The sequence below is a fragment of the Terrapene carolina genome, unplaced genomic scaffold (genome assembly GCF_002925995.2).
Source record: "Terrapene carolina triunguis isolate 2854851 unplaced genomic scaffold, T_m_triunguis-2.0 Scaffold58, whole genome shotgun sequence".
Classification (NCBI taxonomy): domain Eukaryota; kingdom Metazoa; phylum Chordata; order Testudines; family Emydidae; genus Terrapene; species Terrapene triunguis.
Genome location: NW_020664409.1, coordinates 111601926 through 111614830, shown reverse-complemented (window position 1 = coordinate 111614830; position 12905 = coordinate 111601926). Strand labels below are relative to the sequence as shown.

The window sequence follows — 12905 nt, the reverse complement described above, 5'->3', positions numbered from 1 at the left end:
CGGGCTGCTCCACTTCCCGCCGCTGCCGGTGAGTGCGGGGGGGATCCCTTCCCCCAAGCCCCCTCCCTCGAGCGACACAGCTGGGGCCGGCGTGAGGGAAGCAGAGCGGGCTGCTCCCGGCTCCCCGCTAATCCCCCGGGCCACTCTGGGCCTGTGGGGCCCCCAAAAGTGGCCCCCCACAGCTCCTGCCTCCCAGATCCTGGGGGGGGGGGGAGGCCTGGGGCCTCACACAGCCAAATGGCTAGGGACGGCGCTGTCTGTCTGCCCCATGTAGGGTGACCAGATGTCCCGATTTTATAGGGACAGTCCCGATTTTGGGGTCTTTTTCTTATATAGGCTCCTATTACCCCCCACCCCCTGTCCCGATTTTTCACACTTGCTGTCTGATCACCCTAGCCCCATGCTGTGTGCCCACTGCTCCTTCTGCGACCCCCCTGCACTCCCACGGCTGGGTGGGGCGCGTCTGTCCCCGAGCATGAACTGGGGGCGCTGGCTGTGGAAATATTGTTGTTCTCCACTCCAGCCTGAGGGCCTGTCCGGGGAAAGCCGGCGAGAGCTGTCACCACTGCAGGCTGAGGCCACCTGCTTTGACCGTCTCCCAGCCACGGGGGGACTTTCTAGACAGGGGGCAGTCGGGGGGGGGGGGGGGGAGAAGCAGGAACGTCGCAGTGCGATCGTGGGGCAGGAGCCATCACCCACGTGAGCAGGGCTCCCAGGAGCCAGACGGTGGCAGGGACTTTGGTTTTCAAAGATCCGTTTGCCCCACCACACAGTCACGGCGGCTAAGAAACTCCTGGGCTCAGCCGGGGGCCTGACCTTGGGGCCAGAACAAGGAAGCTAAGAGAGCCCCCAGCCGAGCTGGGGTTCTGGGGTACGTGTGAGCAACGGGGGACATGGGAGGGTTCAGGCGGCCCAGGGAAGGGGATCTAAGCCCAGGAGGACGCCCCAGGGCTAGAACTAGCCATGAGGCTCTGCCCAGGCCGAGTGGCTTGGAAGTGACGGAGGTCCACTCCCGGCAGAGGGTAACAGAAAGGGCTGGGCCAGGCGCACCAACCCCCAGCTCTGGCCGCCACGCGCCTGTGGAAACCGTCCGGCCTTCAGGGCTGAACGGACGGGAGCGCGTGTGGGTGCCCATAGAGCCAGGCTGGGCTTTGTAGGTCCTACAAATATGGCGCTTTTCCATTTCTCCTGACAGTGACGCAATTTTATTTCTTTCATTAAAAAACACCCCCACCCCCGGCGATTCTTTCAGCTCTGGGAGATGTTTCCCTCCCTTGGCCAGGCCGGCAACGCCCTGGGGGCCCTAGGTGGCTTCACAGTGTCTCGAGCCGTGCAGGGGAGTCCGGGAGCAAATGAGGGTCACCCTGCGATGCAGCCGTCTGGCTGGGCAGACGGCCTGTCTAGCCCCCCCCCCCCCCCCCCACCCCTGGGAACCAACCATGCCCAGTGCTGGTGATGCCCAGGCAGCTCCACCAGGGCAGACCCGGCTCCCTCTCTACTCGCCCTAAATCACAGCGGGGCAGAGCTATCACAGCTACAGGGACGCAGGAGAACGGTCGGGGTCACATCCACACTGGAGTGGGAACGGGGGGGTCTGTCCCATTGCCCTGCCCTAACGCCTCCATCTCCCCACGGTGCCTCAGCAGTGGATCTCGTAGGCGATCTGCGGCTGGAACGCGAGTCCCTGATTGACAAACAGTTCGCTGGCCTCCCGCTCGCCCTCCTCCTCCCCCTCCAGGGTCTGCGTGGCCTGGTCCTGCAGCGGCTCCGGAAGCCCCGGGAAGGCCCCGGCCAGCCCCTCGGGGTCCTTGTAGGTGGGGAAGAGCGGCTTGGTGCGGTCGATGACGAACATCTCGTGGCCCCGCTCGTCACGGTACTCCTCCAGCTGGGCGAAGGTGGTGGGCCCGTCCGAGTAGTCGTTGACGTAGAGGATGTTCTCCTCCTTCTTGGCCTTTTTCCGCTTGCGGTGCTTCCGGTAGATCATGACGATGAGGAGCAGGGCGACGAGGGCCAGCAGCGAGATCCCTACGGCGATGGCCGTCTGCGTGGCCATGCTCAGGGCGTTGAAGTCCATGCTCTCCATGTCGTAGAGGGGCTCCTGGCTGACGTCCACGGAGGCCGGGTAGGCGTGCGGCGGCGGCAGCGGCTGCTGCTGGGAGAGGTTGACCGTGAGGTGGAAGAGCACGCGGGCCGTGCCGCCCGGGTTGGAGGCCTCGCACGCGTACTTGCCGGCGTGGGCCACCGTGATGTTGTTGAGGAAGAGCATTCCACTGCCCGTGTCCGAGTCGAAGCGCTCCCCGCCGCTGCGCTCGCGCAGCTCCGCCCTCCCACCCAGCGGCCTGGAGCTCACCGTGGCGGGCCCTGCCCGCACGTGGGCCACCTTCCGCCAGCTCACCAGCGGCTGCGGGTAGCCGGAGGCCTGGCAGGAGACCCGCAGGTCGTCCCCGAGCCGGGCCGTCACCTCCAGCGGCTCCACCTGCACCACAGGCGGGATGCAGATCAGGCTGTTCCCAGAGATGTCCAGCAGGCTCTGGTAGGCCAAGCGGGGGGGCTCCGAGCACACAATCTTCTTGTCCAGCGAGCTGAGGAGACGCTGCCCTTCCTCCTTGATCCAGGCGCCGAGCCAGTGCAGGGCGCAGTCACATCGCCAGGGGTTTTCTGCCAAGAGAAGCTAGGTCAGTCGGGACGGTGTCCAGTCACCTGACCCCCACCCCAAGCCAACGAAGGGGCTGGCTGACGAAGAGGCAGGTCCAGCCGCAGCTCCAGGGAGCCGGGGCGGGTAGCTCGGGGGAATGGGCTAAAAGTCAGTCGAAGGAAAGTCTGGCTGAAGCTGGGGGAGTTTCCCTGCAGGGAGAGCCATGGGGGGGGCTCATGGGCTGAGAACAGGTGAGTGGGGCTGAGGGGCGACCGATCTCCCACGGGGGCAGGCTGGTTACGCCTCGCCCCTCTCCAGCACGTCATGCTCTGAGGGAGCTTCGGCACCTCAGCCTCCACACCCCAGCGCTATCGTCCCCGCTGCACTGCCGGGGGTTGACTCAGGGTCCCACAGGGCGCGTGTGCAGAGCCGGGAATCAAACCCAGGTCTCTCGACTCCCCGCCCCGGGCGCTAACTGCTAGATCCGCTGCCTCTCAGAGACGCCTGTCAGGTGGAGAGATGTTGAACGACACCATCGCTGGGGGAGTATCCTGAGGGACCAGTCAGCACCCTCTATCCCCCCTGGACACCAGGGGGCAGCCCCATGGCAGCTAATTCCCCAGGCCTCGCTGCCCGAGCCAGGGCCCCATCTGCTGTGCCGGGGGGGAGAGGGGGAAGAGGTCCCGCTCAGCAGCCTGCAGCCCCACTCCCGGCGCAGGGCCTTGGCTCTCTCTGCCAGCTCCCTGCTCTGCTTCGTGGCATCCAGGCCAGATAGCTGCCTGGGCCCCCACACCCTGAATGCTGGGGGGGGGGGGTCCAGCCAGGGTCAGGGCCTGGTCACAGATTATTATTGGACTTTCCAGAGGGAGCCCTTGGTCCTGCCAAGCAACAAGAGCAGCAGATTCCCTCCCGCCCCGCCTGACCTGCAGGTGGCGCTCCAGCAGCCAGGAGCCCTGGCACAGGTGGGCGGGCGGTTACCTGTCAGCCTCAGCACCTGCAGGCTGATGAGGGGGCGCAGGGCGGCGCGGCTGATGGTGCGCAGGTTGTTCTTGCTGAGGTCGAGCAGGGCGAGGGAGGAGAGCCCCGCCAGCGCCTGCTCCTCCAGTGTCTCGATGCTGTTCTCCTGCAGGTGCAGCTCCTGCAGCCTCTGCAACGGAGTGCGGGGAGGGAGGGTCGCCTGCCACGGCTGCTCGCTCGGCCGCTGGAGAGCGCTGGGCTAGGCCAGCGGGGCTGACACCCGCCAGCAGACACGGCCCGACATGCCTGACATGCGCACACGCGTGCAAACACGCGCAGGCACATGTCACGGTGCACACATCCACGCCCCGAGACCCCCCCCCACCAAACACACCGCCACGTACAGAGGCTGATGTACGCCCGCCAGTTCCCACCCCGACTTGCATACACATTCCCCCACACACACACATCCAGAATGCCGCAAGCCGCTGCCCTTCACGCTGCGAGCCACAAGAGACCCCCCAGTTTCAGCTCTTTCCACGTACCGTCCCCTGGGAGATGGGGGAACATGATTCCCGCGTTACGGGGTGGGGGAATCCGGGCTTCCAGCCTCACTTCCCTTTCTCAGGCCATTCCAGCCCCTCGTCTGCTGTGTCCAGTGGCTGGACAGGCGCGGGAGCTGCAGCCAGCCGCAGTCTGAGGCCGGGCAGCGGGGTCTCCGCTTGGCACTGGAAGCAGCGCCGACAAAACCCAGGGCAATCACCTAGCTACGCGCACGTCCATTGCATGTGGGCATGGGCGGGCTGGGCAGGGAATCCAGATGACCCCGCCCTAGGGGAAGGTAATAACCTCTCCATCCACAGCCACATGGCTCCCTTACAAGCCCCCTTGGGCTGGAGTGAGCCCTGGCACCGCATGCAGCCCCCTTGGTGACCGCTCCAGGCTGCCCAGGCAAGCCGGGGCTCCTTCCCCCGGCCTCGTCCCAGGAGCGGAGCACCTGCCTCCCCCTCTCACCTGCAGGTCGCAGAAGGTGAAATCCAGCAGCTTGGTGATCTGGTTGGCAGCCAGGTAGAGGACGCGCAGGTGCTCCAGGCCCTTGAAGATGCTGCTGTTGAGGAGGTGGATGCGGTTGCCGTTGAGGGCCAGCTCCAGCAGGTGCTGCTGGCTGCGGAAGGCGCCCGGCTCCAGCGCCGAGATGGGGTTGTTTTGCATGTAGAGGTAGTGCAGGCCCCGCAGCGCCGCCAGGTCCTGCTGGTGGATCTGCGTGATGCTGTTATCCTGCAGGAAGACGGTCTGCGGAGGGGACGCGGGGTGAGAGCAATGCCCTGGCTCCACCCCGCAGGGGGGCACTGCCCTCCCCAGCCCCCCGCAACCTCCCTGCCCTATGGTGAGACACAGATGCATCTCCCCCTGGAGTAACCCAGCACTGACAGGACCTCCCTCCCCCACATGCCAGGCCTTGGCCAAGGGTCTCCCATAGCAGCCCGGGCAGGGATAAAGCCCCAGGAGCTCTGTCACTAGGGCATCTGCTCAGGGGTCGGGTACCCAGTGCAGATGGGGGTTTACCCAGAATGCACTGAGGCTTATCACAGCACTGGCCTTTCCTTCCTCTCTCCTGGTTTCTCTAGCCTCGTTCGGTGGCTGCAGGCTGGCGAGGGGCCTGCGGACAGGGTGGGGCCGTTACTGCCGACGGCCCCTTCTGACCCAGTCCCCGTGGAGTCGACGCCCTGAGCACCTAACTCCTGGTATGACATTTTCCCCAGTCCTAAGCGCTGTAGCTAAGTCGCGTTAATTTTTACGTGTAGACCAGTCCTTGCGATGCACAACATCACTACGATCCAGCCTTTCCTCTCCACCCACGCCGCTCAAACCCTCGCCCCGGCTCTCAGCATCTCCATCAGGGCACCATCCTTCTCTCTGGCCCCGACAAACGCAATCTTCCCCGCTCCTCTCCATTCGGCTGCAAAGACCATTCTCCCAGCCGGCCCCTTTGACCATGTCGCCCCCTCTCTTTGGATCCCTTCCCCGGCTCCCCCTTCTCTAGCGCATCCACCACGAGCTGCTGTCTTCGGCTGCGGGTGTGTTGAGACAACTGCCTGCCATGAACCAGTATCGTATCCTTGTTCTCCCCCACCTGTAGCCAGCTGTTGTCTCTTGCCCTGTACTTAGCCTGGGCAGGGACTGACTTTTTATTCTGTCTGTACAGCGCCTAGCACTACCATCATAATAATGGGCGCCTGGGTTCTATCCCTGACCTTGGGCTGGTCCTGTCCCATGTCTCAGTTTCCCTCTCTGTAGACGGGGATAATGAGCCTCCCCCTCCCAAGGGTGCCTGCTGGATGGATGCCAACATGAAACTGAGTGGGCCCGGGGGTGCCCAGCCATACCTGGGTGGAGGGGTGGATGCTGGCCGGGATCTCCTTGAGGCCGAGAGAGCCGCACTCCACGGTCATGCTGTAGCAGCGGCAAGTGGTGGGGCAGCCGTTGGTCCTGAGCGCCAGCAGGGCCAGGAGGAGGAGGGGCGAGACAAGCAGGGCCATTTTAGACCAGCTGGCAAAGAGACAGAGAGCGGGGGCTGAATATCGCCAACGCAGAACAGATCCCCTGCCCCAAACCCCACCGCGCCTGCGGAGCCGGGGCTAGAACCAGGTGCCCTGGCCCCAAACAACGTGCTTGCCCGCTGAGCCAGGGGAGGTCTTCCTCGGCCCAGCCCCAGCGGTAGGTCCCTGCTCCTGTACACAGGTCCAGTCACCAGAAGGCGACGCTCACATGTGAGTCCTACCCATCCATCCCCAAACCAGACTGGGGCTCCTACAGCCCAGAAGGAGCAGTCGGCCTGGCTCAAGCTCCGTGGGGAAGGCCCCTCCCTGGCTGGGCCTAATGCAGGGCAAATGCCAGGCCCTGCAGAGCGGCTCCTGGCAGGGCTGCGTCTGGCAGCCTGGAGGAGGCGCTGTAGGCGGCCGGCTGGGACAGGGTGGTGGGGGGTGAGTGATGGGGGAGCAGTGACACCGCATTCCCCAGGGTGTTGTGTTAAAGGGACATAGCTCTTATTAGATGAGGTGGGGGGGGCGCACCCCTTGCCAGCCCCCAGGCGGTTATCCCCCAACTTTGCAAGCCCCTCTCTTGGCAGGCGGGAGAGAGACGCTCCAGCGGCTTGGGTGCTGGCCTCCAGAGCAGAAGCTCCCCCTCCCTGACCCCTCCGGTGCCTGGGACATCCCCCCGAGCTCTGAGGAAGGGCCCAGCGCTGATCCCACCCCTGGAGCGGGCGGGCTCCCTGCCCGGCTCAGGTCTCTCCCTGCCTCCCCTGCGACCTGTCCCGCAGAGCTGGGGGCACGGGGGTGGGGTACCGCCAGCTGTCTGCTGGGCATTCGCAAGCTGCTTTCACTCATTTGTCATTGTCTGGGGAGACCTGATTTCCAGTTCCACGGTCGCTGGCAGAACAGCAGTGGACCCCCCGTCCCCCCAAGGAGTAGCAATGCGGGGGGGGTCCCTTGCCCCTCTGGAACGGCCATGGGGACCAGGAAAGCTGCCTCGGAGAACGCTGCCAACAATGGCGTCCAGGAGCCCCGGGACCGGGCCACCACTGGCCATTTGTCCCCCGACACCCACAAACCTGCCCCAGAGGCATCCCCTTAACTAGGCCCAGGCCCTGGGGCCCCGCAGAGCCCTGTGCTGCCCCAGAGCCGGCCTGGCAGGAGCACAGCAAGGGGGTCTCCTTTTCCCACATGCTTTGGGGCACAGCTTCGTCCCACAGGTGAGGGGGAAGTGGCAGGGTGGGGCCCCTGGGCTGGAGACGGGCACGAGGTGCCAGGGCCTCATGGAGACAGGGCAGCAGGAGACGCTCCCAGGCAGCGAGGTCTTTCCTGCTATGGCAAGGGTGGGAGACCCGCTTGGCCCACCGGACCCCAGGCTCGGGTCCAGCCGCTCTGCGCGGGCGAAGCCAGGCCAGGGACAATGGCACACTCACCAGTTCACTGCCCCCGTCCCCACCCCCGAACAGGCAGAGACAGCTCAGCGCCTCCTAAACCCATTAGAGGCTTTGGCTCCCGTCTCAAGCAATCAAGCAAAGCCCCGAATGCCAGCGTCCCCCCCTGAGATTCTCCATCCTGGTGCCGACCCTGCCAATGGGATGCCACGTCCTTGGCTCACTCAGCAGCCTTCAGATGGTGAGGACTCCCCGTGCACTGGATCCTGTGACCCGGAAGGGAGCATGGTGCCAAGCCCTGCACTAACCCCCGAGCCAGGCTCCCCTCCTGTCCTGACGCACGGCCTCGTGGGCCTAGCCCCGGGAGGGCTCAGGAGAGCCGGGTTCAACTCCTGCCTCTGCCACAGACTCCCTGCGTGACCCTGGGAGAGTCACTTACTGTGTGCAGCCGTGTAAACAGAGGGGAGCCCTCACCTCCCCGGGAGGATGAACCCATGCGGGGCGGAGCAAGGGGCCATGGAAGTGCCTAGAAGTAAGGTTTTATTGCACCCACAGAGTCCTGGGCCCGTCACAGAGAGCACAAGGGAGAGAGGCCCCTGCCCACCCCAGAGACACCAAATGCGGACGCTGGGTACGCTCCCAGGCCCTGCTCATGGTCCGTGCTGCTGCAGGTTCAGTTCCCGCTGGTTACTGTTTGCCATGGCTTGTGTCAAGGACTTGGGAGACCTGTAACTGTGCCAGTGGGCAGCCCAGGCTGGGTCACACCCCTGGGTCGGTGTGTGCGCAGCAGAGAACCCCCTTTATTCCCATTTCAGCCCCGCCCCGTTTCCTGCGTGCACCCCTACGGCCCCAGCGAGCCGGGGCCAGGCCAGCCGAGCGCAGGGCTTTTGGCACAGGTGCAGCCATTCACTGGGCAGTGAAGCCGCTGGCTGTCCCGGTGTGATGGGCTGGTCCCAGTCAGGTCTGTACCCAGCCGTTCCCCTCCCCCAGCCATTCTCGGGGCAAGAGTCCGGCACAGCAGGTCGGGGCGGGAGCAACGGCCGATTTGCTGATCCCCGTCCCATGCTCTGTCACCGGAGCAAAGAGGCCGAATCCGGGAGTCGATATTCCCACACCGAGCATCTACGCGTGGCTAATAGATGCTTGTTTTCAACACCCCACACGCCGCTCGCTGCCTGCTCATCACAGAGACGCCCCCGACCGTCACCTGGGCAGCGAATCCAGCCTGCCGCGGAGCCGTCCAAACGCTGTCTGCACACTGCAGGCCCCTGGCTCTGCGTGCTGGGTGGGCTGTTCCTAAACTGGACCCAACTGGATTGCAGACTGACTCATAGAAGATCAGGGTTGGAAGGGACCTCAGGAGGTATCTAGTCCAACCCCCTGCTCAGAGCAGGACCAATCCCCAGATAGATTTTTACCCCAGGTCCCTAAGTGGCCCCCTCAAGGACTGAACTCACAACACTGGGTTTAGCAGGCCAATGCTCAAACCACTGAGCTCTCCCTCCCGCCACCCCCAGAAGGCCAGGCCATGCCATGCCACACTACACTGGGAACCACGCTCCGTGCCCACTGCCCCGCTATACACAGCTCGGAGCGGTGCAGCCCCCTCTCTGGAACCGTCCCAGAAGCACCGACTGGACGGGTGCCAGAGCTGACGGTGCCCGGGGCAGGCTGGCAGGGATCTAAAATGAACCAGCACAGCGGGTGGCCGGCTGAGACTACAGTTCCCAGCATGCACTGCTGCTAGCCCCTGTAGTCCCAGCAGGCTACACCTCCCGTATTAAAGGCCAGGGCAGGTGCCACCTGCTGTGTTTTATGCCATTTAAAAGGCAGGCATCATTTGGGCCAAGGAGGGGATCCCTGTCTGCCTGGCCCCGGGCCGCCTTCATCCAGAGTTCTCGCTCGCTCCAGCACTTCGGTAATTGCCTTCCAGTCCCTTTAAGGCATAACAAGCAGAAAGCGCGCTCGGCTCGATTAAAATTTCATCTGGAGCCCATGGCAGCCGAGAGGGCGAGTGGGCCGCCATCCATCTGCTCCCCGGAGGAGGCAAGCAAGCCTCCAAGCTGCTGAAGTCTCGCAGGCCCGGGTAGCTGCCTGTGATGCCCAGCTAGGGATGATCCTGCTGCTGCGCTGGGAGCATCCGTACAACTCAGAGACGGTGGGGAGGGGAGGCCGATTCCCGCTGCCTGGTAGGGAGCCGCTGAAGCGACCCATGCAGACACGCTGCAGGAGGAGATGGATGCAGGTGCTGGCTGGAGCCATGCAGCGGAGCGTGTGCGGGGGGTGGAGTTCGGGGACGTTAATCCCCCCGCCCAGCGTGCCATCCAGCCCTGCTCAGAGAAGAGGGTAAATCGCCAGCAGCCCCCGGCACCTCATCTGCATTCACGCTCCCCCTGCTACTACCCCAGGAAGCAGCGCCAGGGCGGACCGTGCCAGGAAACATTAGAAACGAGCCCCCAGCGCGGACACTGCCCCGTCTCTCTGCAGCTCAGATCCCGTCTCCTCCTCCATCGCTGGCCTGAGCCCACCCCCGCCTCTTTCACGGGGAGCCGGCGATGATCCCACGCCACAGTCCCTGCTGGGAGAAGGTGCCTTCGCCCGCTCCTCCGTGGCTCTGCAAGCAGAGACCTTTGGGCTCCCACCACTTCGTTCCAACCGCTGGGGGCAGCAGTGCCACGTCATCGCGCAGCTGGGCTGCATCCTGTATGGCGCGATGGCCTCACTGCCCAGGCCTGGGAGCCAACAGGCCTGGGGCTCAGCTGTGCCCGGTGCACTGGCCTATGTGAGTGCCCAGCATGACCCAAGCAATGGGGCAGAGAGGCCCAGGGCTGCTCGCCCCATAGGACCAGTCGGAGCACACTGGCTGAGTCGAACGTGGCTGGGTATGGGAAGGGACCGAGCCCCCGCAGGAGGCAGGGGAGTCAGTCAGGAGGCGACAAGGGGGTCTAACGAGAGGACAAGAATGAAATGGAGCAAAGGGAAAGTGGAGGCTGACTAATGGGAAAGTAGGTGACCAGGAGACGTCCTGGGCTGTGCAGCCATCTCCCACCGGGAGCCCCATCGCTTGGGCGACTCACGGCTACGCTGGGCAGATGGCAGGGAGCGACCAAGGTGGGGGGCACAAAATGGCTTTTCCACGGCACTGAGCTGGGATTCAGGAGGCCTGGATTCGATTCCTGTCTCTGCCACTGACTTCCCATGTGACCTTGGGCACATCACTGGCGCTCTGCGCCTCAGCTCCCCCTATCTGAACGGGGGAGGATAAACCCTCCCATTAGTCCGGGAGCTCTTCAGGGCAGGGACTGTCTCGCTGCACCCACATTGGTCCAACCCAAATAAAACAAACGATAGCCCAGCTGAGTGTCCATCCCCCCCCCCAGCCACCGGCGGAGCCGGCCCCCATCACAAACACACAGCAATTGAGGAAAAGCCGCTAAAACAGCCACTAGAAACTGACAGGGATCAGACAGCGCATTCACGCATGGACACGACCTATCCCGGAGCTCGTCGCTCATCCCGGGCGGATACCTTAACTCCAAGCTCCCGGGCAGCAGGGCCAACAACCCCCCTCAGCCCTGAAACACTCCGGAGGCCAGAGCAGACGAGTCACTGAGGAGAGCAAATCTAAGCCAACAAGCCGGAGGCTCCGGCTCCCTGCGTGGAAGGGGCGAGCTGGCAGCAGCTCCCCGCAGCGACGGGCAGGGAGGCGCCCAGTCCAGAGAGGAGCGCCCGCGTAGGCAGCGGGACACGGGCGAGATCGAGACCCAAACACCATCTGCTCCAGTGGCCAAGGGAGAGACTCCCCCCACGGGAGCAGGAATCCGAAACGACGTCCCACAAAGAGGCGAGGAAGAGAGACTGCCTGGCTCCGGGGATCCCGGCCTCTGGCCACCAGCTGGGCTGGGAATCTGGGCTACTAGCCCAGTCGGCAAAGGCTGCACCAGCCCGGCGTTGTCTCCTCCCCATGGAGCAGCGCCAGCCAAAGGGACCCCTCCCCCCGACACAGAGACTTGGCGCGGGGGTGCTTGTTGATGTGACAGCTGGGCGGCTGGGGGGGGTGGTTGATGACATGACATGGGGCAGCAGGGAGGGTGGGGGGCCATTCATAACATGACACCCGGGCAGCTGGGGGGTTGATGGCCCGATGCCTGGGCGGCTGGGAGGAGGGGTGTTGATAACATGACACCCGGGCAGCTGGGGCGGGGAGTTGTGGGCAGTGGACGGCTGGCAGCTGGGGGGCGGGGGGTTGGCGGGCATGACTCCCAGGCAGCCCTGCTGCAGGGGCATCACAGGGCGTTGCTATCAGCTTAGGTTTCTTTACAGCAGGTTTCATGGCGTATTTAAAGAGCTCCAAATAATTCCAGAGCTGCTTACAGGGCAGGGGATTTGGGACTCAGGCTTCTCCGGGAGGGATTAGCGGGCAGGGGGAGGGGCACCCAACAGCACTGCGGGGGGGGGCTGGCAGGGCTTGTTGGGCTGCAACTGGGGCTGATCCCAGTGGGGAGCCGGGTGTGTGCATGGAGCGGGGCATCCCTGTGCAGGGAAGGGGGGTGGACAGTCAGTATGTGCAGCGGAGGGGAGCCTGTGGAAAGGGTGATGTGTGTATGAACAGAGATGTGTGCACGCGCGTGTCATGAGTGTGTGCAGACGGTGTATGATCAGGGAAGGGGTGTGTGTGTAATGGTTGTGTGCAGACGGTGTATGATCAGGGAAGGGGTGTGTGTGTGTGTGTGTGTGTGTGTACGTGCAACAGGTGTGTGCAGACAGTGTGTGATTAGGGAAGAGGTGTGCATGTGTAACAGATGTGTGCAGACAGTGTGTGATCAGGGAAGGTGTGTGTGTGGGCGTATGTGTGCAGCGTATGATCAAGGAAGGGGTGTGTGTGTGTGTAACAGGTATGTGCAGTGTGTGATTAGGGAAGGGGTGTGTGTGTAATGGGTGTGTATAGGGAAGGGGAGATGCATGGATACGGGGAGGGGCAGTGGGTGCCTGCATTGGGGACTCACTGACTCCTTGCACGGATTGTTGGATCCCCAGCGCACGAGGGGATCAGGGAGCCGCACGCCCAACACACGCCATAGAGCACAGGAGTCTCACCCTACTGAGGAGAGGGGTGCCCCAGGGGCAGCATGAGGGGCTATATTGATCCCCTGGGAAGGAGAGAACAGAGACAAAAGGGAAGGGACTTGCTCAGGGTCACATACGGTAGAAAATCTGTGGCAGAATCAGGAATAGAACCCAGGAGTCCTATCCCCCAGCCCCCCCGCTCTACCCCAACCAAACCCCACTCCCCTCCCAGAGCTGGGGAGAGAACCCAGGAGTCCTGTCCCCCAGCCCCACTCTACCCCACTCCCCTCCCCAAGCTGGGGATAGAACCCAGGAGTCCTG

At 64.0% G+C, this 12905-nt stretch overlaps 1 protein-coding gene across 2 annotated transcripts in view; it reads right to left on the bottom strand.

Annotated features, from left to right (window-relative positions):
• Positions 1–1426: 1426 nt before the first annotated feature.
• The window catches only part of LRRC24 (leucine rich repeat containing 24), a 17469-nt gene continuing 5990 nt past the window's right edge, over positions 1427–12905 (bottom strand). Inside the window, exons 1-5 of one of the 2 annotated variants that reach the window (XM_026659338.2) lie at positions 11046–11118; positions 5980–6142; positions 4607–4885; positions 3614–3782; positions 1427–2658 (exon numbers count right to left, since the gene is read on the bottom strand). In XM_026659338.2, coding sequence (XP_026515123.1) covers positions 1640–2658; positions 3614–3782; positions 4607–4885; positions 5980–6132 — 1620 coding nt within the window. In that variant the 5' untranslated portion in view covers positions 6133–6142; positions 11046–11118 and the 3' untranslated portion in view covers positions 1427–1639. Of the gene's footprint in view, positions 2659–3613; positions 3783–4606; positions 4886–5979; positions 6143–11045; positions 11119–12905 lie in introns of those variants that run through there. The other variant, XM_026659326.2, reaches the window with a different exon arrangement.